The 27818-nt window shown below is 34.2% G+C and overlaps 1 protein-coding gene across 1 annotated transcript in view; it reads right to left on the minus strand.

Annotated features, from left to right (window-relative positions):
- Positions 1–915: 915 nt before the first annotated feature.
- The window catches only part of KYNU (kynureninase), a 90308-nt gene continuing 63405 nt past the window's right edge, over positions 916–27818 (minus strand). The window contains exons 11-14 of the mRNA XM_030883037.2: positions 10967–11019; positions 9021–9106; positions 3221–3451; positions 916–1910 (exon numbers count right to left, since the gene is read on the minus strand). Of these exons, the coding sequence (XP_030738897.1) occupies positions 1764–1910; positions 3221–3451; positions 9021–9106; positions 10967–11019 (517 nt within the window). The 3' untranslated portion in view covers positions 916–1763. The remainder of the gene's footprint in view (positions 1911–3220; positions 3452–9020; positions 9107–10966; positions 11020–27818) is intronic.

Raw genomic sequence — 27818 nt, forward strand, 5'->3', positions numbered from 1 at the left:
ACATAATTTGATGTAATTTTAATGTGATTAACATCAAATATTTTAGAACTTTAACTGATAGGCACCTTCATATACCTTTCCTTACTCAACTATCTAGTTAATACCCTTAAGATTTTTCTCTCATAGTATCACCGTTTATCTTTAATAGAAGAACTTACAGTTTGTAAATATATATTTACTTGGATGTTTATAGGTTTACTCTCTGTTTCCCCACTAAGCTACCTGTTCCCTGAGAGCTGAAATTATGTCTTTTTTGTTTACCACTGTGATGTTCAAAAACAATTTCTTCTAGATGAAGTCATGTATGGTCAGATTTTAAGGTTTTGAGAATTTTTCCATCTATGAAAGATGAGTTTTGCCAAAAGTGGAGGTGGGAAAGTTTTCTAAAGCAATTATGCAACCACTCAATTAAGTGAGATAACATGTAAATAGAATAGCACAATACATGGTACATGGGAAGTACTCAATAAATATCAGTAGTTGCTGGTGTTGGTGTCAGAGCTCTGCAACTTTTTATTTAACTCTACCACTCAAAGTGGTTGGCTAAGCTAATACCGTCATAGTCACTCTTTCTTGCTGCTTATGTATACAAATGTAGAGTATTTTGCCAATTCATGAATAGTGGTTATGGCATCAACAGCTGAGAACTAGGGGAATTTTACAGGGCTGAATGTAACTGTTGTGTTTTCATAGTGATTAACAAAGGTCCATAGATTTGGGATAGAGGTTGAGTGATGAAGCACTTATTTCCTAACCTTAATCCTCAATCACAAGTATCTTAGAGTGATTTATTTCATTATTTTAGAAACATAGTAGCATCTGAAGTCTTTTATCAGGAGAAATTCCCATTAAACAAAACCAAGAGATTATGATAACATTAAATAAGGGGACATCCTTGAAAAATGGATTAGGACCCTAGAGTGAGTAAAGAAATCAATTTAATGAGCTTCAACCACCATTAGTTGTAATGAGATAAAATAATAAATATGAAAGCACAAGCAAATAATTTATGCAACTTTTGTTGTTGCTATATATACCATTTTTAAAACCAGATCTAGGATGATATCTACTCACTATGAAAATCATGGTAATGTCAGGGAAGATAACATGAAAGAATGGCCAATGGCAATTGTAAGAAGCTGTGGAATGAAAACTGAAAGACATTTCTTCTTTACCAGATGTTAACATACGATTAAAAAAATTGTGTATTAGAATCAATGAAATAAGGCTTGTACACAAATTAAACTCTGATATTAAATGTATTCCTTAGTGTGGATTGTGACCAAAATATTTGAAAGCCACTGCCCTAGAAAATGCATTTTCTGTTCCTCAGATTGGAGTTAGATGGAACATTGTAAAAAGCATACATATATCAGACTGTTCAACTACAGTGCCTATAAGAAACTCTTTGGTAAATTAAAATTAAAGTAATATTTCTAAAATTGACACAAAAATTTCCACGTACATTGTGAAGTTGTCAGTCAAATTATAAATTAAACCAACAAAACACATTTCATTAACAATGAAATATGACAGCTAATCAAGACTGTGTACATAATACTTGCACCAGTAAAGACTTTGATCCACCAAACACCAAGAAATTGGACAGCCATGCAGATATCTCAAGGCCACAGACCCTTAAAAAATTGTCTTGTTTTTCTGTAAAGTATACAATTCATTGCCAGTTATGTGTAATCAGTTTTGAAATAATTAAAACTTGAATAATAGTAATAAAATAACCACAGGCTTTCCATATTATTTGCTTAAGTTGCTATGGAAAACTCGGCTATTTTTGTTTCTGCAGAGTCAAGTGCAGAAATGAACAGATTGATAAATTTATAAACATCATGGAAAGAATTGTAGAGAGGAACTGGAGCCACTCGAATCCCATTTGGATCCCGTTTGTCACACTGTAGAGGAAACAAAAAGTAAAACCACAATAATGTTGGCATCATTCATATAATGGAAATCCACATTCAAGAGAAACTTAAATAAAACATTCATACTGATTTCCCTAAAACTTAATATATAAGCAATTTTTTTCACTTTAAATAAAGCATAGTGTTTCTATGTTATTTGAAACTCCCCTCTTAATAATAATTAAAATATTAATGGGTTGGTACATGAATATCCTAAGTACTTTCCTGAAGTCCAGTCAGCAATGATCCTTTTTAAGCAACCAATGGATCGAGTATACAGTTTATCTGTGGAGAGACCCTGGAGAGACTGGAACCCTTGCACACATTTCAATGATTGAGAACCTCACTGAGATCTGGATAGTTTTAGTTATATTTCCATTAAATTCAGTAATCCCTAATCTCATGAATTGGGCTCAGATAATTCAGCATAGTCTGAAGATCACTATGACTATCTTTAAGAAACACGCCCTATGGGCTAGACAATATAATAAATGGTTTATGTGTGCTGGCACATTTTATTCCATAACAACTTTTGAGGTAAGTATTTTTGCAGCAAAAATACAGATGAAGGATCTGAAGTCAGTAGTTGTTTACTAACTTCCCCAGGAGCACATGGCTTGTAAATGGTAGAGTGTGATTTGAAATGCTGATATTCTGATTTGTGTCTTCAGACTCTGGGGATACCTCTCCTAAAGGTTTGGAAGACTGAGTGCAGCAGTTTCTAAATCTGGAAATAGATATGTTATCACCATTTTTCCTGAAATTACTCATTAAATACTTATTAGTTCTCTTCAAGAGACTAAGAGGGCTACTTAGGCCCAACAGTTAAAAAAAAATTCCATACAACATTAACACTCTTAAGATGTGTCTACATATCTTTCTTGACTGAAGTGAAAATGTTGAAAATAATTTAGTTCAATCAAACAACTAAGTAAGACTGATTTCCTTTTTCTCCCTCTACTATATTGTATGTTCTTTAATTCCACTTATTCAATAAATATATAATATATTAGGGTTTTCACTAAATTTTTTTCTGCCCAAACTATAATGAAAATAATGGATAAATTACATAAAACTCTTTCCTGCAACCAAAATTTGTGGTTTCTTCCCTTTTTTCAGAAATGACAGATCTCTGTGCCCTTCAGTTAGCACAGTGCTGAATACTTAGTTGGCATTTAACTTATCCTCACTGACTGATGTGAAATAACATGGAAAAATGAATAAACAAAAAAATCCAAATTTTGTCCTCAACATGCAACCCATAGAGAAAAACCTGGTAGCAAAGCAAGAGATATACGTACAACCACTCCTCTTTTTTCTAGTTCTTGGAAAATATATTTAATTGGAATAGAAAATGTTAGGGTTAGCTGGCAGCCGCGATCCTCTATACGGGATGGAGTAATTATGTTCACAACTGTTTTCTTGGTTTCTGCTTTATCCTGGCTGAAGTGATGCTTGATCATGTATTCCAGATAACCAGTTAGCAAAATAGATTTCCTCCTCAGTGCTTTCATAGTTGCTTGCCTAAAGATCTGCAGAATGAGAAGCAATCAGGTTCACGGTTTCTTGTTGATTTATAAAGAAGCAAAATTTAACTGTAAATCACACATAAAACAAGGGAAATGCCCACTTTTGACCTTTCCAATAAAACATCCATTTTAGATAATCTTTTTGTGAAAACATGTCCTCTTTTAAGTGCTTTGCCATTAAAAATTAAACACAAAGTGTCCATGACAGAAAAACTGTACAAATGTCATTTAAACAATACTTGCAAAAGCACAAAAATATAAGTGAACATAATGTTCCTTCAGAGTTATTTTAAATTAGCTTCATATAATTAGTACAAGTAAAACATACCTTAATAAATGCATTTAACTGTTATAAATGTCAAAAATTTTTCTCCAAACATTTTATACAATCATAATCAAGATTTTTTTCTATTCCCATATAAAGTTTGTTTAATCCACAAAACGGTGCAATAAGAGCTAAACGCTTATGTGGAAGGCAATGTTACCAATATTATTTATATTCATTTTACCAATTCCTAAATCTCCTTCAGTTTAACAGCAAGAAAAGAAGTAGTTAAATAGTGATGGCTAAGTTTGGTCAGAAAAGCAAATAATGTTAGATAATGCATGTATTATTACTGAAGCATTTGGTCTTTCTTTTTTTCTTCTTTCATCATTTTCTCCCCTGCTAAACTCTAACACTGGTGTGAAAATACTGCCAGTTGCTGCGTGAGGTGTCTTATATTAAGATGAGTGACAAAAGGGCACAAAATAACTGGTATTGGAACATTAGGGGTCAGACAGACATGCTTTTCTAGCTTATCTCTTAAGGTCAAATAGAGTTTAAAAATATATTCTACATATAAGAACTGAAATAACTGCAAACAGAGAATGATGCACTGGCAAGCCACTTAATGTCCCTATTCTGTATCATGTTATGCCACTGAGCAAACATGGGGTCATTTGGTGATATCTATACTTTATGAAGTCTATGAAAATAGTTTTTTCTCTATATACACACGGCATGTGTGGGCAGGCATTCTACTAGAACTCAACCATTCAGGCATAGATTTTCTTGACCTATTGCATGGAAGCTATGGATGTGGCTGAAGGAGAGGATGGGAGTTGTACGTAAGGTAATGTCTTGAAGGAAGAGAGGAAAATCAGAGGATAGAAACCTATCTGCCTCTCTTCCCAACCAGACCTCATGGACTGTGTCTGCAGCCTGGGAAGAGTTCAGCTGCAAATAGAAGCTGAGGTCTTTGAGGTCCATGTGAAAAGGCATCTGACATATTCAGTGCAAAAAAATGCTACTTTAGGCCAGTTACATGGACTTTGGTAAGAGGCATCTCTTCATTTCCTGTGTAAAAAAAATGTCCATAGATTTGGCACAATAAAGACTCAAGGGAACACCTCCAAGTTTTGGATCAAGAGAGCCTGATCCAAGAATCAACATTTGTACAGAGGGCAGGAGCAGGGACAGGTAAGGTGTAGCCCACCAGTGGTTTGGCTGTCAGGTTTGGAATTAAAAAAAAAAAAATGTGACAGGAATCTTTACAAGCTTCTCTTTGGAGATTAATAATAATTTGAGGATATTTTAATTATTTAAATAATTCTAGTACACTTTCTGGATCTGCTTTGGGACCCATAAGATGCAGATGGGGACAATGTGTAAAGTAGTACTTTTAATGGTATTTCATTTGTATTCATAGGTTAGTAAGACTTTGGGGAATATTAAGTTTATAGGGGGTTTTTTTTAATGAAGTTTTTTGCTCTTGCAGATTTGATAACAAGCAACCAATTTTTTTTCATGACAAATGTGTCAATTTTAACATATCATGACTCTTTGTTAATAATAAAATAACTTTTAAATGTAAAACTAATTTCCACATTACAACCACAACAAGAGAAGCTGCATTCTGAGGCGGTCGTAAATTCTTCTCAGAGTGTAAAAGTCTCTACTGAGGCCTCAGATAAAAATATCAAGAGGGGATAATAGGAGTTAACAGTGAAGTAGAATAAATGTCCTTTTTTTTTTTTTTTTTTGCTTCTCATTATTTTCATGCTTTCAGTGCTGTGGAATAATTTTTTTTTAAATTAGGAAAAATGAAAAGTGTAGTTTGAAAATATTCAGCTTATAACAGAATTCTTGGCAGAGTTTCCATTATTTGGGTGAGTTTTCTTGCTAACTAAAATAAATGCAAAGCTAGAAAAGTTAGTTATGTTTAAATAGGAAAAATAAGTATAGCATGATGTTTTCAATTCTTAAAATTGGCTCCCTAATAACTCTGAGGAAAGACAGAGTACATTTCTTCTGACTTGCCCTGTGTTTTAATTGAATGCTCTAATTTTATATATTTAAGCTATTTAATTATATATTTATGTACTGAAAAAGTCTAAAATTGTCTATATGACCCTTCAAAATACAATATAAGTATTGTTTAATTTCAAGTTAGTAATTAGAAGGTTGAGGTGACCTCCAAAGTCCAAATCTGGTCCAAACATCTTCATTAAAAAATTGAGGCAAATGAATTCAAGAGTAGTTGTCACTTGTTGAAGGTCACACTTAGTGTCCCAGTGAGGGATAGAGTATTTGCCTCCTGCTTCCTACCTTATTGCTCTTTCTCTTGATCCACAATATTTTTTAAATTATTGTACAAAAGATTAAATAGGCAGCACTATGAAGAAACAGTTTGAAACTAATTATAAGGTGCTATTTTTCATGGTATCCATCAATCAATCAAATACACATTAATTGTGAACAAAGCTATAATTAATCTTTTTTAAAAATTCTGTGTATTGCAAATCCGAAATCATATCCATGTACATTGATTCTTAAGTATAGAATCTCTTCTTCGGTTGGCATTTGACTGTGTAAGAATATTTTTTGAAAGGGAAGTAGAGATAACAAAGAAAGGTAGCTTGATTCATGTATTTATTTCTTTCATTTACTCAAACTTCAGCTACGTGTCTCCTATATGTGTAACTTTTAAATAAATTAGGTAAGTACTGCATAGGTTAATTCACTGACACATGGCAAACTCAGAAACATCTAGAAGGTACAGTGTTTTAACAGTTAAGTAGAGAATGGGAAACAATGAAACGTATTATTTTGTAATTTCAGAATTTTGTAATTTATAATAGGAAGCAAGAATTTCGAAAACACCTTCTTTAACACAAGGTTTGATTACTTAAAGATAATTTTGGTTAGAACATAGCCTCGACAGTGAATGATTTAATAAGATATCTCCAAGAGGATGCAGAGAAACACTTAAGTGATAAGAAGCTCCAGAGCAGTGTACATACCTCTTCTGTGGCATTTAGAGTCTTTTTCTCAGGTTTAAGTTTAGATATTAAAGGAGAAGATAAATCAGTCTTCAGATTCCAGCTGAGAATAGAAACCATGTCTAGGTGACTATAATACAGTGTGGAAGAAAACTATTGGTAGGGAAAATAGGAATAAGACTTCCTGTGGCAGAAGAGGTGAATACTGAAGAACAGTCAGTCCACTGCAGAGAATACCAAAGTGATAGTGTCTAAAAGACATTTTCTAGATACGGCTAGGAAGTCATTTGCAAAGATAAAATCAGAGGAAACTTTAAGTACTAGTTTTTCCTAAGGTATTCCTTGGTGCCTTGTTTTTTCTTACTATAATTCATCTTCTCCCTGATATAAACTTTCAAAATAAGCAAAACGTTATCTTCTTTTAAAATGTTTAACGGGGGACATCCCTGGTGCTCAGTGGTTAAGAATCCGCCCGCCAATGCAAGGGAAACGGGTTCGATCCCTGGTCCGGGAAGATCCCACATGCTGCAGAGCAGCTAAGCCTGTGTGCCACAACTACTGAGCCTGCGCTCTAGAGCCCACAAGCCACAACTACTGAGCCCTTGCGCCACAACTACTGAACCCATGCACTGCAACAACTGAGCCCGCATGCTGCGACTACTGAAGCCTGCATGCCTAGGGCCTGTGCTCCGCAACCAGGGAAGCCACCGCAATGAGAAGCCCGCGTGCTGCATCAAAGAGTAGCCCTGGCTCGCCGCAACTAGAGAAAAGTCGGTTCGCAGCAGCAAACACCCAATGCAGCCAAAAAAATAAAATAAAATAGAATAGAATAAAATAAAATAAAAATGTTTAACGGAAGTGTTCCTCAGGTTGGATATTTTGAAAGCAAATCAAATATCATTATTTGATTTGCCGAGTAGATTTCATCACCCCCCTTAAAAAGATTTTTTAAAATATGTATCACTGCCTGTGAAATCTTGTTACTGGGTCTATTTCAACTTAAAAAAAAAAAAAAAAAAAAAAAACACCTGCCCAAAAGTGAAAACAGCACAAGCTCCATCTAGTGGTCATACCGAGTATGTGCTCTTTAAATTGGGATGAAATGAAATGAGTTGATTACTACTATCTAGTGGTGAAGCTGTATAAAAACAGCGGAACTTGACGCTGCTGTCCAGTGGCCAAAATGAGAAGCTGCTGTGAATGTTCACATAATTCTAGAATTTTAAGTTTGGAAGAGATTTTGGAAGTCTTTATCCGGTCACTCATGCCAGAATACGCCACAGTAGAATTTCCTAAACCTAGATGATTTTAGGAGGCTTTCAATTTAAAAAAAAACAGAAAATCAAAATTTTATTTGAATATCTATATATTTAAAATCTCTATTGGAAACATATGTGTATTTACTTAAAATATATTTTACTTAAATGTATGTATATAAAATATATTGCCTTAATATATGTATTAATACTATTATTATATAGATATAATTATTAACAATATATATTTACTTAGATAAATTTAGTCTTAATCTGAAATTAATGAATATCCAATATCCAAATAATTAGTTAGGAGACATATATATGCATTATATGTGCGTAAAAATGAATAGATATAGGTAAGTACCCTATTATTTAGGGTGAGACTAATTTTAAGTAGAAGCATGAATGGACTTAAAGAAAAATATTGAGCCAATAATAGTAGAAATTAAACATGGATATAATGTTATAGAAACCCCAGTGAGGAAAAAGAAAATCCGCCCTACCTCATGGGACAACCTTACTCATCTTTGGTTTACTCTGAGTATTCATACTCTCCCCAACCCCCTGAAGTCTTCCTATAGTTTTGTCACATGGCAGTTTGTCAGTTCATTGACTCACAGAACTAGAAGAAACAGAGTCCCCAGTAATCACAACATCGTCCAGCACACAATAATTTCTTAATAAGTAAGTGTTTGAATGAGTGAATTAATCAAGACTTAAATATTGCATGTTTGTTTTGTATAGAGAGAGACCAGTAGAAGATTAAATAACTTGTTCAGGTTCACACAAATTCTAAGTGGAACTAAAAATATGTCACCCCATGTAAGTTTCATTGAACATTTATTAAGTGTGCCAAGCCTTGGGTTGGGGGCTGAATATATAAATAAAAAGTGACATTAGCACACAGTCACTGTCCTAATGGAGAACCCTGCCCTTCCTCCATTGTTTATGCACATTGCATATTAATCTAGCTGATTAGCAGATAAACAACATGTCTCAGGTAAAGAGAAAGGTAAAGATGTGGGAAGGCTGAAGCATAGATCACTTACCTCTAAACTAGCATGTAAGGAACAGACCAATAGAATGGGAGGATTTGAAATTCGGAATCCATTGACCCCAGGGATTAACTGCAGTTCTGAAAAATTAATATCGTGTCATTTTTATAGAATGTGCCTAAAAAGGTATCCTTTATGGATTTTTTTATGACAGTAAAGTAGAGAGGAAACATATAAGACTTAAAAACTTTTCTTCCTGAGATTTCTGAGATATTTAAGAGAAACGCCATGGACCTAAAATACCGGCATATTTCTCCTTCACCTACAACTTCCATCTCCTCTGCCCCCACCTTCATAGCAGCCTACCAAAAATTAGAGCCCTTAGACACAAGACAAACATAATGTCATCTAGAAGATTTTCGGCACCCCATCCTCTGCCCTCTCATCCCCAGCCAGCATTCCTTGTTCTGCTCCATGCTTTGCCTTTCTATTATGAAACCAGGTCAGCAAGGGGAAGTTATCAATATTCGAATGATTTGTAATTGTAATGTCACCCAAAGGCAGAAATATAAATGAAATGACCTAGGAAGGTGACTTTTAACATTAGGATTACTAGGTCAAGTAACTTCTCTTGGGAAAGAAGAAAAAAAAAAGGCTTTAAAAAAAATGATCTGCCTAAATATGATATATTAAAAAGGTAAATTAATATCAGACATTATCCTAATTATAATTAATTAGATTGAATAGTTGCAAGTTAAATCCAAGAGTTAAAACTGCTAGTTAGAGATAAAGTTAAAAACTAATACTAAGAGTGAGAGAATTTTCTGGGTCTTTAGAGATGCATCTAATTAAGGCTAGTCAAACTATATCCAGTGGGTCAAATCTGGCCCACCACTTGTTTTTGTAAATAAAGTTTTATTGGAACGTAGCCACATTCATTCATTTATGTATTTTTGTGGCTGCTTTAGCACCACAATGGCAGAGTTATGTATTTACCACAGAAACAGCATAGCCCCAAAAACTTAGCATATCTCCAATCTGACCCTTCACAGAAAATTTTTGTCCACCCCTGATCTAATCCAGCTCCCTCATTTACAGATAAGAAAACCCACTACAAACAATTTAAATAACTGGCATAATAACAGTTCATTATTTCAGCAGCCAAGATAAAACACAGCTTTCCTGATATGACTGAAGAGCCCATCTTTATTCTTTGCATCTTGGTTGGTGCAAATGTGAATATATTTAAAATCCTATCTCAGGGTTGGAAGCAGTCTGAAGGATCAAATTTAAGTTTAATTCTCACATTTAGGAAGTTCTCTGTATCCCATGTGATGGAAGAATAAAGTCACTCAGGAAAAAGAAATAGTGCAATTTGATAACTCCCTGTTCATGGTGTACTTTCATTTCTACCCATTGGGGTTACTATTTGGTATGTGATGAAAGACACAAAAGAAGGAATATTTGGGAAAATAGAGGGATAAAAATGAACATGTATTAAATAGTATGCTACTTGGTTTATAGCTTAGAATGTGTCCTGCCCTCAAACGAAACCCTGAAATAGTTATTATTATTCACATTAGATATGTGAGGAAAAAACCCCCAAAATCCAAAATGATAATTATGTGCAACATCACAAAACTATTAAGCAGCAAAGTGGGTTTGATACCTAAGTCTCTCTGGGTCTGACTCCAAGCCAACAATTCCTTCCTGTTTTCCCTGCCTGATGTTTTAGGTACTCCATATTGATGAGATCTGCGTACTTTAGATTTCACTTCTACTTATTTCCCTACAAAAGGATAGGCTCAAAATCATGCTAAAATCTATGAACACTTAGTCTTACACTGAAGAAATGTCATTCCTTATTTTAAGAATTCTCAGTGGCATTTTCAAAGTGCACTCTCCATGAGGCATGTATATTACATATCATACAAAGACAGACGAAAATTGAAATAAAGTTAAGACAAAGTGACTTGTGAAGTAAAATTGAATACACTTACTGTTATCCATCTTAAATCTGGTGCTTAATTCATGGCCAAACCATCCCACTAACCTGAAACATAAATAATAACATTTGATATTTTGGTCTATAAAAATAGTCACAATTAATATAGGACTCTAGGGCCTGCATTTTAAAATCATTTGTGATACGAGTCATCAGATACTTAAGCATATAAATACTATATGATATCATAAGGGAATTAATATTTATAACCTTCTTGAGATTGAGTATAAAATCAATTTATTCTTATTAGTTGTATTACCTTTGCAAAGTTAAATCATCTGGAGACCTGTACTTAATGACCTTGTTCTTATTTAAAATTAAATAAAATGAGCAAAAATGTTGGTTATTTTAGATTTTAAAACAAAGGTGAAAAGAAAGCTCCAAAAAAATGTGATTAATACAATAATGTATTTTTCTTGCAGTAAGCTCTCTAAGGAGAAATGGCATAAAAATAACCTATATAATTTTTGAAAAATTTTAAATAATTTTCTAAAGAAATTGTTACTTTCAGATTTTAATAAGAATGTTAATTAGCCAGATATAAAATACAGTATATATAGGAAAAATCATATGTATGTGTGTATGCTTATTAGATAAAAAATATACAAAATATCTAAAGAAAAATATAAAATTTGAGAAAGAGAAATACAATATTCCTGATAATCAATTCTTCCTAAATAAATTGCTAGTTTTAATACTGCCAAAATTAAAAATTCCAAGTATGTTGTTTTTGGATTTGGCAAAATGTTGTTAAGTTTATATAGAATATATGAGTGAAAATAATAAATTTTGAAATAGAAGAGTATAAAGGTGAATATGCTCTTTATTATACAGCATATTACGAAATTCGTTAAATGAATGAGCACAATACTATTAAAAGAAGCATCAGGGAGACAAATGGAACATGGCAGAAAATATAAAAAACAGTCCTCAGATCATACAACAATTTAATAAGTGATAATTGTAACATTCCAAAAAATGCAGAGATGAAGAACATATGTTCCTATATTTATATGATTCTTAAGAGTAAATTTTCTAACTATGAAAACCAAAGAAAATATAAAGGAACATATCTATATATTCAGACACATTTCAAATTCTGTATTACAAAGAAAAAACAAATGAAAAACCAAAAGAAAAACCAATGATGGGGAGAAGGAAGCTGTTTGCCACATTTAAAAGAGTTTTCACCAAGAGTTTTTTCATCAGAGAAAGGGCAGTGCCCCCAAAACCACACAGCCACGAAGAATGGACAAGGCATTTATAAAAGGAGAAATGCATATGCCCCATGAATTCTGGGGGGGAAAAACCCCTCAATCTCAGTAATAATTAAAAATATGAAAAAACAAGAAGATCAGACCATGCTTCACATATCAAATTGGCAAAGTCATTTAAAATTTATGTCTATTTGTATCAAGGATTTAGTAAAAAGGAAATAAGCTCTTTGTCTAATAATGAATATATAAGTAATAAAGCCTTTATGGAGTACAGTTTGAAAATATAAATTAAATATTGTATAGTTTTCTGTCCCAGTACTTTTACTTGTTCCAGTTTATCCAAAGGACTGTTCGGATTACACTATTTGTAGTACGCTAAGATGTGTGTGCTAGGACAGTGAACACAGTACTATTTACAGTGTCACAGCAACCCCAATATCTTGTAACAGAGAAACAATAAAATAAATTATACAACTTTTATATGATGGAATATTATGTAGCCATTATAAAAATCATATTTGAAAGAATGTATATTCAAAAAGAATAAAATGGAGATAACAATATTTAAACTATGTTTCCAATTTTAGGATAAAATATATTGCATGCATTTATATGTAATTATGGCCAAAATGTTAAAATTTTTAATTTTTTCTTTATTCACATCCAAGTCAAACTTAGACGAAATGGAGAAACACCAAAGTTACTTTCATTAGTACTAAGATTTTACAGTTATAATAATTGAAAAAAGAGGTAGTAAATTGTCACTACTTTCAAATTATACAATTTTGTAGCTGGTATGAACAAAAAGATAATTTAGTCTGGTAATCTGGTACAAAATTAATATGAGAACTAAATATCTGAAGTTTACAATTTCAACAAGCTGATATAATAATAAGAAATATTCCAGACCTACATAAAAAAGTTTAAATACTTCTGAATCTGAACAACAAGAGCAAAAAGACTTGAATAATTTTCAACATCAGGAAAAACAATAGGACTTCCCTGGTGGTGCATTCATTAAGAATCTGCCTGCCAATGCAAGGGACATGGGTTTGAGCCCTGGTCCAGGAAGATCCCACGTGCTGCGGAGCAACTAAGCCCATGTGCTACAACTATTGAGCCTGTGAGCCACAACCACTGAAGCCTGTGTGCCTAGAACCCGTGCTCCACAACAAGATAAGCCACTGCAATGAGAAGCCCATGCACCGCAAGAGAGTAGCCCCCCATCGCCCCCCAACTAGAGAAAGCCTTGTGCGCAGCAAAGAAGACCCAACACAGCCAAAAATAAACAAATAAAGAAATTTATTAAAAAAGGAAAAGTCAGTTCTCCTCAAATTGATGTATAAATTTATACAACCCCAGTAAAATATACAAACAGATTTTATTTTCATTTGGTACTTGCAAGCTGATTCTAATGCCATATGGAAAAACAAATAATATTAAAAAATCCCTAAAAAATAACAGCTATGACATTGACATAACAGCTACGACATAACAGCTATGACATAACAGCTATGACAAAATATTACTATATTATAAAAATTCAAAATGAAAACAATGTGGAACTGTGTTACCAAATCAATTAATATACCATTCATCATATTAATAAAACTGAAGAGAAAGTTATAGAATCATCTCCATAGACCAATGAGTCATAAGAGAAAGTTCTATCAAGTGATATTTGCAACTTATGTCACAAGAGGTTAATCTTTGTAGTATAAAAATATCTAGAGATAGGGCTTCCCTGGTGGCACAGTGGTTGAGAGTCCGCCTGCCGATGCAGGGGACGCGGGTTCGTGCCCCGGTCCGGGAAGATCCCACATGCTGCAGAGCGGCTGGGCCTGTGAGCCATGACCGCTGAGCCTGCGCATCCGGAACCTGTGCTCCACAACGGGAGAGGCTACAACAGTGAGAGGCCCGCGTACAGCAAAAAAAAACCCCAAAAAACTCTCCACTTAACTAATGATAAGAAAAATACAAATGAAAGCTACATTGAGATACATTTGCTGTCCTCTTAGATTAGAAAAAAATTCCAAAGTTTTATTAAGGACTCTTTTAGTATTAACATGTTTTATAAGTAATGCTCATGTATTATTGTGGGAATATGTATTATTGATGCACCCCTCTAGAAAACAAATGAGTAACAGCTATAAAATTTACAAATACATGTATTCTTTTACCTGGCAAATTCAATTCTGGGAGTTTTTTCTCCAGTAGAACTTGTACAAGTATGAAGTGAATTATGTATAAGTGTAGCCATTGCCTCCCTTTTAGTAATAGTCCAAGATTGAAAATAACCTAAACTTCCTTCAATAAAAGACTAGTTTTATAAATTATGCTAAATTTATATTATAAAATATCACATAGTCATTATATCAAAAGTGAATGAGAATGAGTTCTGGGTCCTGAAAGGGAATGATTGCAAGAGATAAGAAACCAAAAAATAAAGATATACAATAGAACATGTAGTATCTTTTATGAACTTGATAATTATCTTGCTTATCTTCATTTTTCTCCCCCAACTAGAATGTAAGCTCATGAGATCAGGGACTTGTCTCCTAGTGTTTGTAGAAGAGTGTTTGTAATGTGGATATGTGACAAATGGTAAAAGATTGTTAGGAGAAGCATGAGTTCGGGCAACTGACTAGTGTGGTGATGGTCAGGGGAGGCTTTGACAAGGAAGCTAAGCAGAAGAATGAGTATATTTCAGCAAAAGAGGAAGGAAAAAGTGTTCCAGATAGTCAAATAGCATATTCAAAGGCCCAGCACATATGAAGATTATGAGGGCAAATTTCACACCACCTCCCTTTTCAACTTTTATATTTTTGTGTGTGTTATACTGTTTGACTTTAAATGAATTCTGCTGATGTTTTTATTGAGTTTACTAAATTTCTAGGTGTAGACTTAATATTCAACTTCAGAATTGTTTTCAAATGATTTTTCCAGAATAAAGCTCTAAAACTTATTAGAAAACTGATGATCCAGTTTGGGTTCTGCTCCTGCTATGTATGATATTTTTAGTCACATATTGATTGCCAGTTTCTCTTGACTTGAAAAATCTATGGCTTCAGGGACAACTACTGACATAATATTGTTTGGGAAAAAATGTTTGGGGTGGTAAAAAAAAACTTTGAAGGTATTAATTAAAAATTTTCTCATCATTTGCAAATAATTTTCTAAAACTTTCTTCTCCACAATGAATCAATAAATTTTATTACTTCAGGGTCATTTGTTAAGTGGAGAGCACCAAAAGATGTATACTCCTTTTAGCTTTGAGTTCAAAACAAGCTATTGAAACTTATAGCAGAGTCAGTAGTCTTTAAAAGCCAAGGCTTTTGACTTGCAGTAGATAGACATTTTGGAATTCTAATTATCAAGTGTCTCATATAATAGCCTAGCATAAAGTTTATGCTGTAAGCAGCAAAAAGAAAAGAGAATAATAAATCTAACCCATGAATCAAATGACCTTTGTGAGTGCTGAGGAATGGGAAGCTTCAGAAAGGAAAATAGAAAGACTGGATTCATATTCCTAATACAGAGCTGGGCTGCACTCCCTACCCCCAGTTAAGTTCTAGGGGATGGGAGTTGGGATGCTTGAGAGGTCAGTGGGAATTCCAGATATGTTTGGGAGGATCTAATGATAGGAAATTCCTGAGCCATGTTCCCTCAGTCCTACGTGGCAATCCAAAGGGTTTGTAAGAATCCCTCTATGCCAGGTTGGTACCATAATCTTCATACAAAAAAGGTTAGCAGAAGGGCCTGTGATAGCACCTCCATTTATAATCTAGGATCATACTAACCCAAGAGACCAAGAGAGTATCCTGAAATTCCTGTTTCCCCAGAGAAGGAAATCGAAGTGACTGAGAAAGTCAGCATCCCCATTGGAGCTTGAGATAAAGGGCATAGGGTCATGGTAGCTCCACAGACATCTTGGAGGATGTAGCAGTAATGGGAGCAGATGACCAAGGGAGTGCCAGGTACATTTTAATGGATTCCAGGAGATGGCTATAGACAAGATGCCTCTCCTTTATCTATGTCTGGGCACTCTGTACGTCACCCATCGTGCAACCTTAGATGCCATCCTAAGGAGAGAAGGACAAGAAAAGAACTCTGAACTGACAGAGCTTAAATTCTGAATTCACTGAGAAAAGTCACTAAGTATACCTCAAAGTTATAAGACTGAATTTCCTGAATCAAATGAGTTGATAGATGAAAATAAAGAAAATAAAATTATTTGTCCACCTAAGTTTATGGTCTGGTGACATTTACATATGTAACTTACTAAAAAATTATTAAATTTCTGATGACAACTGAAATCAATTATAAAATGAAAAGTATGTTTATCAAAGTTCTCATATGTTTTTGTATTAAATATCCAGAATCAGAACCTTCCTTTAGTTAATCTGAACACATAACTGAGCTATATGGATGAGTTAAATTGAGTGGGAAAACAAATCAGTGTACAATGTAATTGTTTATTTGAGGTGCTTATATTTATCATGGTGTATATTTATTGAAAACCCATTCTTTCAGCAGGCATAAAACTGTGCTGGGTACTGAGGGGAACTCAGTATCACCTTTTCTATTGAGGCTAAGATTATGTTTGCATAAAAAAAGAGGAATAAAGAAAGGAGTTCTAGCCTGAATGAATTAGATTCATTCACTATCATTTAGTACAGAGGCATTTACTATTTTTTTATGTTATTTCTATCTTTTGAAAGAGAAGAAAAATACTACAGTTTGTTAAAGAGAATGATTTCTTCTGTAGTTACAAATCAAAAACATAATGTATGAGCCCTTTTGCATGTAATGCTTTCTTTGGAAACGGATTCAAAATTTTCCTCTTGGCATTTTCTTTTTTAAAAATCTGAGGCAAATACAGTGGCTATGAGACAGGGTAATGGAAAACTGGGAATTTTTTTTTCCATCTTTTTTCAACAGGTTTAAAATAAAAATTGGGAGAGTACTTCAATACTTTTTTTCTTATTTAGCAACTTTTCCTTCATTTTTGTGTATTCATTAAAAAGACTAGGTATTTATCATTTCTGTTTGTGGAGTGCTATTAAAAATTCAGGAGTATGATTTATGATTGCTGGGCATATCTGACAGAAACATCAAAGACCTAGATACATGGTATCCAAAGATACCATCAAAGACCTAGATATGAACGCGGTATCATAGGAGGAAATTATAGTTCATGCTTAAAAGTACTGATGGCACGTTCATAGCCCAAATATAAAAGGAACAAGTAAATACACGGAGGGAAAAAGTTTTCTTCTTTAGGGGAAAAAGTACTTGGACCTGAGTCTATAACTGAGGTCAAGGCATCATTTTTTATGCTTTATTTACTGAGTCCATAAAAGTACTTTAACTTTTTATCTGAAAAAGTACAAATATGATATTGTAATTTTTTCTGAGTTGCCTCATTATTTGATGATAATATGCTTCTTTTGAATTTATTCACTAAAGAGATTATATTTTTCTATCCAATGGCTTAGTACAAAAGATACTGGGAGACTAACCTCTGGGCCAGCCGCATTGGAGATTCTAATTGTTTGCCATCCATCACCCCTAGCCACCACATCTATGTCACTTCTGGATGGGAATTATATAATCCTATAGAACATTTCGGAGTTATCTATCAAATCAAATTGCTTGTTCTTATGCCAACAGGAAATCCTATTCAAAAGGCATGGTTGGGCAAAGCTTTTGCATATTGAACTGCTAAGGGAAAAAAAGGGCAGAAACAAAGATATGTTTGCTGGAAAATGGGCAAGATCGTTTCATGTCATCTTACTTATTAATCTTTGCAACAACATTCTGAGGTTGGTATTGTTTCCATCATTTTATATTTGAGAAAAGTAAGGCTTACAGAGTTTGAGTGATCATCTAAAGGAATGTAGCTAGTTAAGCCCACATCCTGCCCAGTAAGTGAGCAGAAACACTGACCCACAGTGAGAAGCTGTGGTTGATAAAACATCATCAGAAGGAAGTTGAAGGAGGGGGTTCAAAGCAAGTATCTTAACAAACCAATAAGCAAATAGAAGCTGAGATGGTCAGTCCCTGGAAGCTGAGTAGAAGAGCAGATGCTAAAAGTAGACTCAGGTAAAATAAAATAGTTTAATGGAAATTAGTGTGAAGTTAGAGTAAAGTTGATGCTTGTTATAAGGGACTCTATTTCTATCATTTATGTGACTAATTAAATTACCTTTCTTTTATCAAGCTTATTAGAGTTTTCCTACATTTCACTCTATAATTCTTCAAAAATAGTTGAGACACCTTGATAGAAGCAAGAGATAGAAATAGTACAGTGAGCTGTACTAGAAATGGTTCCTGCCCACAAAGAGCTTAAAGTCTATTGGGTGTGGGTGTGACTCGGGGTAGAAACTAATTAAACAAATATTAATTCAACAAAGGGTGGGTGGGTAGCCCCCCATCTCTGACTCCTGGTGTTCATGCCTTTATGTGGCTCACAATTAAGAATTGTGGGTGGGACCTGTGTCTCTTCCTCAAGAAGAATGGATTCAGGTGACATAGCAAAGTAGAAAGAATTGAGAGAGGGAAAATGGACTCAAACCTAAATGTCTGATGTTAAACAAGAGCTAAGGAAGACAGAGTTGCTGACAGATTCTGTTAGGAGTGAGACATTGAGTGGATTGAAACCCTGAAAGAAATGAAATTAGAGACTCAAAAGGTAAGAAGTTTCAGTTTCATCAACGTGAATATTGAACTCATTAAGAGAAGAAAAGTAGAGTAGGAGAAACAGAAGAAAGAAAACACGGCTCTTCAATAGAGGCTATTTATACCATAATTCCCTAACAAGTAGTAGTAAATTGGGTGAGAGTGCTCCAGAGCAGGAGGATAATATATATGGCAGTAAAGTCTGATATCTAGATGTGACAGTGACATCACTGAACTCTGTTACCAAAGCAATTACTTGAAAATTTTCATCAAAACAACTCAACAAATCATAGTACAAATACTCTTACAGTTATGAAAAAAGAGGATAGAGGAGCTATTCCATGTTGTATGTGCTTCAAATTCCTGAAGCCAGTAGTGGTTAATTGTCCCAAACTGTCACTGATTTTCATGTGATGCTTTTCTTCCTCTATGTCTTTATTCTGATATAAAAGATTAATAATTACCATATTCTTTTAATCATTTGTGGTGTCTATAATCTTAATGAAATTCTAAATATTATTTCTTGTGGAAATAATTACAACTTTCTAAAATTAATTGCTCTATACTTTCACTTGATAAAAAGTAATAATTTAAATGGGGTGTTACAACAAGAGAATGACATTTTTATCTTATTAAAATTTATTTTTACCCATAATTCCTTGTAAAGTAAAAGGATCTTAGAATCTCTTCTTTAACTCCTGACATTTTTCAGGTTATCCTGAATATTTTCATGATAAATAACATCAATGATATATGTTAATATAAGAGCCCATACTAATATAACTTTTACCATAACTAGGTTAAAATTTTAAAAATCATTGTTAATTTAAATAAGAAAAGGAAAAAGAATTCTGTTTATTAAAATAGTATGTTAAAAAGATAAAGTCTTTTCCCCATATTATTTTCCAATGCTGGAAAGTGAACAACATGAAACCAGGTGACTGACTCCTCAAACATCAAGCAAAGATCTTGTAAAAATACTCAAAAGAATTTGATTTGATTTTGTGGGTTCGTCCTGATTTAGGTTCTTGTAGTTGTTTTATTAATTTTGAGAGCAACAAAAACAAATGTTAATTGAGATTTCATTATGAATCAAACATTGTTCTAAACAATCAATCTACAAAAGAATCCTGTGATGTAGATATTATTATCATCCTCATTAAACAGATGAGAAAATTGAGGTTCCAAGATGCTGGATAAATAGTCAAAGATAGGGGAATTCTCTGGCAGTCCAGCGGTTAAGACTCTGCTTCGACTGTCAGGGGCGTGTGTTCCATCCCTGGTCGGGGAACTAAGATCCCACATGCCTCACGTTGGTGGCCAAAAAAATTAATTAAAAAAAAAAAATTAGTTGAAGATAATACAGTTATTAGTCCTTGAAGCCCAAATACAGGTATAGACCATCATGACCAAGTATATTCACAAACACATGCAAAATCGCCTGGGCAGTCTTTTTTTTTTTTTTTTTAATTCATCAAGGAGTCTAAAAAAACCCCAATATTCCTTAGATTACTTAAATACTACGCTTAAGGTTCTGACCTGGCAAAATGCCAGGCTAGATGACAGCCACATTTTTTTATACACAATGTTTTTCCTTCCTCAAAAAAAAAGTTTTTTGACTCTGTCCTTTCATAATCACTGTAGTCAGTTTCTTTTCTTCAAAATGCATGGACCTAGGTATCTAATTTAATGAATCTGAGTATGTGTATCGATCATATATTACACCTTGAAGTCTTGACAGATGGAATGGGGGCTGTTTAAAGTAAAATAAAGAAATGATTATTTCAAAGAATATTTATTCAAACTCAAAATACATTTCTAAGAACCTAGGGGAAAATTAAATTCATTTTAAGACTCCACCACTTGGAATGCAGGAAAGGGAAAATCAAAATACAAAAGAAATGTAATATAAATGAAATCGTGGCATGAATTCTAAAGACAAATATTCTAAAGCTAATGCAGTAAAATTAAAAACCATTAAATTAGCTTATAAGTAGCTATTATCACAAGCTCATAAATCATATCTACAAATTGAATATGAACAATAACAATCAAGATGCAATCTCATCATACTAGGATAGAAATTTGAATCTTTTGCCATCAAAAATTAAAAATCAAGCAGTGAGTAAATTTACTTAAAATGAGGATGTTAACAGAATTTTGAGAGAAGGTGTTGGGAGAGATCCAATAAATAATAAAAAGTAAAGATTTTAATATGCTTTTTGTTCTTGAACATCATAAATTTCCTAAAAGGAGTTTCAAATAAGTATTATCAAATGGAAAGCATCACTTACAATAAAGGCATCTTTGAGCCATGATATTCAGGTTCAGTAAGAGGAAGCCACTAGGGATCCAATCAATATGATTTTGGATGCTAAGAGTTATGAAATGAAATATCAAAATGCTCCTTGATCTCCTTAGCAAGACTTTAATGGCAGAATCTCCAGTATGAATCCCTAAATATTTCATGCACTGAATTAATTTAACTTATTCTGCAAACCCCTTACCTCTCCTCACCCCATACCTCACCAAAACTAAACAAAACAACTTATCCCGGTTTTCTTAGCTTATGTTAAAAGTGCAATTATTCATTGGAGCAAAATCCCACATATAAAGAAATAGATCACAATCTTTTCTAAGGAAGTACATTTGCATTAAAAACTGCTTTCATGATGTCCTTTAATTTGGCAATTTATCACCACACATTTAATAATTTAAGTCTGTGCTTAGGAATATAAACCTGACTGGGAGTAAGTTTCTTTTTTTTTTCTTTTCCTTTTCCTCTTCTTTTCCTTCTTCCTCTTTCCTTTCTTCTTCCCTCCCCTCCCCACCCCTCTTCTCTTATTTCTCTCTCTCTCTCTCTCTCTCTCTCTCTCTCTCTCTCTCTCTCGGGCACAACTTAGAACTAAATACAATTGTCTTACTGCTTTCATGGTTTCAGAAAATGTGTTGAATCAACAAAACTGTTATAGCATTACAAAAAAAAAGGAACATTTGGGGTACAGCATAATTGTTTATTTTTAAACAAAATCTGTAATAGCAATTGTGAATAAGTTTGCCTGTTATCTCATATCCTAATGTCCTCTATAACCGAACCTCAAGTGAAAGTATATTACTTAAAATCCTCATCAAATAATCAGGTTTCACAGAATCAAAAGTTCCACAAAGGTTGTTTTATTGAGGATGTAATGAGAAATTTATTCATTCAAATAGCTTTTATATAGTCTTAATTTTCATAATAAAAAATTTGGTAGCTGAGCTTAGGAAATGTGAACATGGTACTCTTTCATACTTGAGAAAATGAAAAAGATGAGAAAGTTACAGTAAAGTTTGTTATAAATTTGTCTGAACTTACTGGGCATTACTGTATCCACCTATTACAAAAAAACAGAAGGGAAGAGGGTCATCAAACTCAATATAACCGATGATGCACAGATTTCCATTAAATTGGTTTTAATTTCTGAGTTATCCCTATCAGCAGTTTACCTTATTCGAAAGCTTCATGTTTATTACTGAAGAATCAGAGAGTTTGAAAACTGGAAGGGAATCTTAAAGATGCCCCGGCCTAACTATTTATTTTTCCCATAATCAAACCAATACCTGGAGAGGTGATGAGACTTGAATTTGCAGTCTTGTTCCATATGAGCAGTCAATGGCACCCCTTTGTTTTTAAGATAAAAATCAAAACTCCTTAACTTGAAACACAAGGACCTCGATGATCCTGCCTGGAACACCCCACCACTGCCTGTTCCCTTTCAGTCTGACTAAGAGTTAGGAGACTTTCTCCAACGTCTCTCTTCCTTTTCCCTGTCACACAGAATGATAAATCCCAAGAAAACAGGCTTATTCTTGTCTGTATCCCCAGGGTTTGCATACTGCTTTGCCTGTAGTAGATGCTCAAGAAATATTTTTTTAGTTGATAGTTGAAATAACTGTATGACATTTGAGTATTTTAGTATCATTTGGACAGACATCAGTCTGATTCTCCCCTCATTCTTGTCCCTCTAGCCAAACTTTTCTCTATGTCCTCTAATTTCCTAATAACTTTTAACTCTGTCCTGCTTTCTTTATCCCTCTTGCCATTACTATATTTTAGATAGTGAGTGGCTCACTTCTGTGTGATTGCAAACATCACTTAACTGACATCCACATTTCTGTTTCTGACCTCCTTCAGAGTGCTGCCACCTATCTTTTGTAATAAATCTAGAAGCCTACAACTTCTCATCACCTCCTTTGCTGCTCCCCTGCTTTGAATTGTTGTCACCTCTTGTCTGCATTCCTTAATGGCTCCCCAGCAGGTCTCCCAAAGTCTCCCAAAGTAAGGTCTCCCTTACCCTCCTACAACCTATTCCCAAGAAAGCCACCAGAATTATCATTTTAAGTTTGCTGTCATGTCACTTTTCAGCAAAATGGGCAATGTATCCCAAGTCTTTACATTGCCTTATAAGGGCCTGCATTTTCTGGACCACTTTGTCTCACTCATCTCAAGCTTATTCATTCTATTCCAGCCATGCTGGCTTTCTCAACACACTCTTGTCTTTGAGCTTTTGATAAAATACTCCCACTGCCTGGAGCCCTCTTCACCAAATAATTATTTGGTCCAGTCTCCACCTCATTCACCTCTTCATCCATATTATGTTTTCCCAATGGTGAGCTTTCCTGAATGCCTTTTTAATACTGTGCAATGCCAAGGATTCCACAGAGTATTCTTTTTCTTTTTTTCTTTTGTCTGCGTTGGGTCTTCATTTCCGTGCATGGGCTTTCTCTAGTTGCATTGAGCGGGGGCTACTCTTTGTTGTGGTACACGGACTTCTCTTCGCGGTGGCCTCTCCTGTTGTGGAGCACGGGCTCTAGGCATGCGGGCTTCAGTAGTTGTGGCACGTGGGCTCAGTAGTTGTGGCTTGCGGGCTCTAGAGCGCAGGCTCAGTAGTTATGGCTCATGGACTCAGTTGCTGTGCGGCATGTGGGATCTTCCCGGACCAAGGCAAAAACCCGTGTCCCCTGCATTGGCAGGCAGATTCTTAATGACTGTGCCACCAGAGAAGCCCCACAGAGTATTCTTATACCTCCTTTTAATGTCCTGTTTTTCCAATTGTCTATAGGACTTATCAACTTCAAACATATCATACAATTTGCTCTTTATTATGTGTATAATCTATCTTTCTTTACTGGAATGTAAGCTCTATAAGGGGAGGAATCTTTGCTTTATTTGTCCATATATCCCAGACACTTAAAAAAAATGCCTGGAATATAGTAGATGCTCCATAAATATTTCTTTAATGAATGTAAATGTGGTACAAGGACATTATGCAGCTGTGCCTTAAAAGATTATAAGTCAAAATTCTTCCACAATGTTCAGTGACAATATTAACTTCTTTTCATGAACAATTGTATACTTTTTTCCTCTTTCTTTTTGGTTAGTCCAAGCTCTATTCATCTATAATCAGCCAAGGTGTTTCTTCAAGCCTCCACTGACAGTCTTTTCTAAGCAAGCCATCCAATAGGATGACCAAATGCAAACAAGGGTGACTTTGAGCATACTAAAACACTGCCTTCAGGGAAGTAATATCAGTTGGGTGGAATATGGGCAGGTTGCGTGCATACATAAGTATCCCAGAAAGTCTTTAGGCCATTTCTCACAATGAGGCATTAATATTGCTAAACTACCATGCAGAGTGAGAAGAAAGGCTTGGGAAACAGGAACACAATTGCTAAAGTTCAAGTAGATATTGAAATTCAAAAATAACAGTAGTTCAGGCACATATAGGAAAGGTGGAGCTACAGCATAGGAATAAGGATCAGAGAAAACAGATATAAACTATAACAAAAGGCAAAAAAACAAAAGCTCAACTAAAAATGAGAGAAGGAGCAAGGAAAACCTAAATCCAGGCAGTTGGGGAACAGCATATTTGAAGGAAAAGTAAACTTACGGCTAAGTGATAGAAGCAGATTCAAAGGTGCTAGTGACAACAAAAATCTTGACAAAACAGGATGTTTCAGCCCGTGAATTGTGCATTCATCCCTTGATGTCAGCAACTAGTCCCTAAGCATGACCATTATAAGGCTCAATATGGCCATGACATTAGACAGGTAAAATATTACCAACTCACTCTTAGTAAAGATCTTTATCAGTTCCTATTTTCTAAAAAAATTCATCTATTCACAATTGCTCTGCTCTGTTCTAAGTCAGCTGATTTAACACTGCTTTGGAAAGGAGTTGTGGATGTATGGGGGTTCAATTCCTTTTCCTCCACTCATTTGCCCAATCATAATGTAAATATCATTAAGATAGAGTGCTTTACTTGGTTCTGTTACATATTCAATTACATCTTCAAATCTTACTCAAAAGGAGGCTTGTTAAAATATGTTCAGTGAGCTAACAGTATGATAAGCATAGTTATAAGAAAGTACTTCCTGTTATTGTAAGTTTTGGTTAATGAAAATTGTTTCCTGAAGATTCAGAATAATATGCTGTCCTTACAAGAGCTAAATCAATATTTTCTTGGTGTGAAAGCTTCATTAAGAAAAAATTTCTGCATATGATTCATTGAAATGTATTATTACTATAAAATATTGGTTTATAATCTGTGGTAACATTGATGCTAAAAGCACAAAACACATCAAGAAGATGTCTGAATTTAGGACTTTAGAAAGAACTATTTGCAATGTTGATTAAAATACTCATGAAGGACTTTTGAAGTTGTATATAGCTGGTTTTCATGGATATATTTGGTCTTTGTAGAAGCATATGGAAATGCATATTTAATTTGACAGTATTTTGCAAATCATACCCACTTCAGAATACCTTGCAAAGTAGAAATGCTTCCATATGCTAGAAGATGGTTTGTCTGTTATGCTGAGAGTAAAGAAAGAGCCATATATCCAACAACAAAATTTTAAAAATATTTTCTTGGGCGTTGTGGATTATGAAAGTAAAGGAAAATTCAAAGGACAATGTCCTTGTACTTAAACATTTAGAATTAATTTAGTCAATTTTTCAAACAATCACATTGGACATACTAAGATGAATTCTCACAAGGATCACAGGCCCCCTTTAAAAAAAAAAAAAAGAATCAAATGGGCATTTTCTGCCTAGGTTTCCATGCCTGTGCCAAATCTTCTGAGACTCTGACCACATCTGATTGGAGCAAGGATTTATAAGAGAATGAAGGCAAGCTATCTCTACAGGACGTTACCATGATGGGGACAAACCTCCATCCTAGAGAAAATGATAACTCCCACTCAATCAAACCCTCTCCTCTGGGGTAGAGTTAAAAACAAGTGACCAAAGAGAAAATGGATCATAGGAATTCAGACCTCTCTTCTGAGTAATGCATTCCAAGTATTCCTGTGACCTGTGAAGTTGGCACAGCTCAGTCTTGGAAGCACCAGGACCCAGTGGGTCTGTGTGTGATGAGCAGTTTCCCAAGCTGCCCCGCACAACAGTATCATTGCACCGTGGCTGTTTTGACAGTCATAAAAAGTCAGATGGATACATGTGTTTTCTCAACAAGAACAAATAAAAGTTTAGCAGTAGCTCTCCATAGTTTATATTAAAAACCCTTGCAGATTCTGAAGGTTACTTTAGGGACAAAACTTGAAGTAATTAAAACAAGAGCAGAAGTTCTTTGACAAGTTTTACTTTTTGTGTTTAAAAGGTTCACTGACCTCGTATATCTCCAGGGACACAAGTCTGCAATTTTCAAAGAGAAAATAAATTTTGAGGTTTCAAAGGACTTCAGTTTTCTCAAATTAATCTTTATGTCATCATTATCTGAGAATAGTGATTTGCGAGCAACAATGGCTTTAATGTATCTTTTTATACTGATGATTACTATTTTGGTTTTCTTTTAAGAGCCAGGATTCCTTTATCTCTTAAATTGAGAAAATCAGATTATTTACTGAAATTATTTTTAACTGTGATCATGCCTCAGTGCATAAACGTTATTTTTATGATCCCAGCTTAAATTCACACAGGAAAATTGTCTAGATGATTATGCACAGTAAAAAAGTGTCAAGCCAAGAAGATGAGGGATCCTTTTAGAGTTATTGATCTAAAATGGTTTGTGAATGAAGACAGGTATAGGTTATATGCCATGAATCCATAAATGAGTTTTCTTCAATCAAATTGTCTTCTTTTGGATCCCTTACAATGAGGCTTTGGGGACTAGGATTTGCAATAGGTGTAACCCACTCGTGAGCATGGCTCTGGAACTAAGTGTATGAAGCATACTTGATTTTACCACTGTTTATAATTTCTAAAATATTGTAGAATAGAGATAAAGAGCAATTTTATGAAAATCGGCAGACTTTTAAATGTTAAGTCAATAACTCAGATTCCATAAAAATTCTACTAAAGAGTATAAAAAGATAAAGATCACCTGACATATCCCTTAAAGAAATGTCATTTAAGTAACTCTTCTTTATACTTCCTTAAATTTATGAAACTAATCAAGTGAAATCTCCCTCATAGGCAACAATTTCAACTTTCAAAGTAACAGAGAGAAAATTTACTCAGTTAACATAGCATTCCATTTTGCAGAGGAATTGTATCTGTAAGTTGGTGGTGAACCAACTTCTTCAAGCTTTTCCAAAGCAGCTCTGAGTTAAAGTTATCTATTCCTTCACTGTTCTATGGCAATATCTGAAAATTCACCCAGCAATTATTAAGAAATTGCCTTGTGGCACATATTCTATCCCTGTGTTACCTGTTATTTAAATTGTTTATTCAGCTATTGAAATGGCATCTCTCCAAATAGATTGTATGATTTAAAAATCATATGAAATATCCTATATTTATTTCTATCTATTAAAGTTTCTTGTACAAAAATCTATGTTGTTTATATTTGCTCATGCCTCCTCAATTGACTCAGGAACATTCTCTTTACTTGGTAAAGCAGTGAGCACCTTAGAAAGGATACTCGTTTTGGAGTAGGATAAAATGGAAGG

Source organism: Globicephala melas, chromosome 7 (assembly GCF_963455315.2).
Source record: "Globicephala melas chromosome 7, mGloMel1.2, whole genome shotgun sequence".
NCBI lineage: Eukaryota > Metazoa > Chordata > Mammalia > Artiodactyla > Delphinidae > Globicephala > Globicephala melas.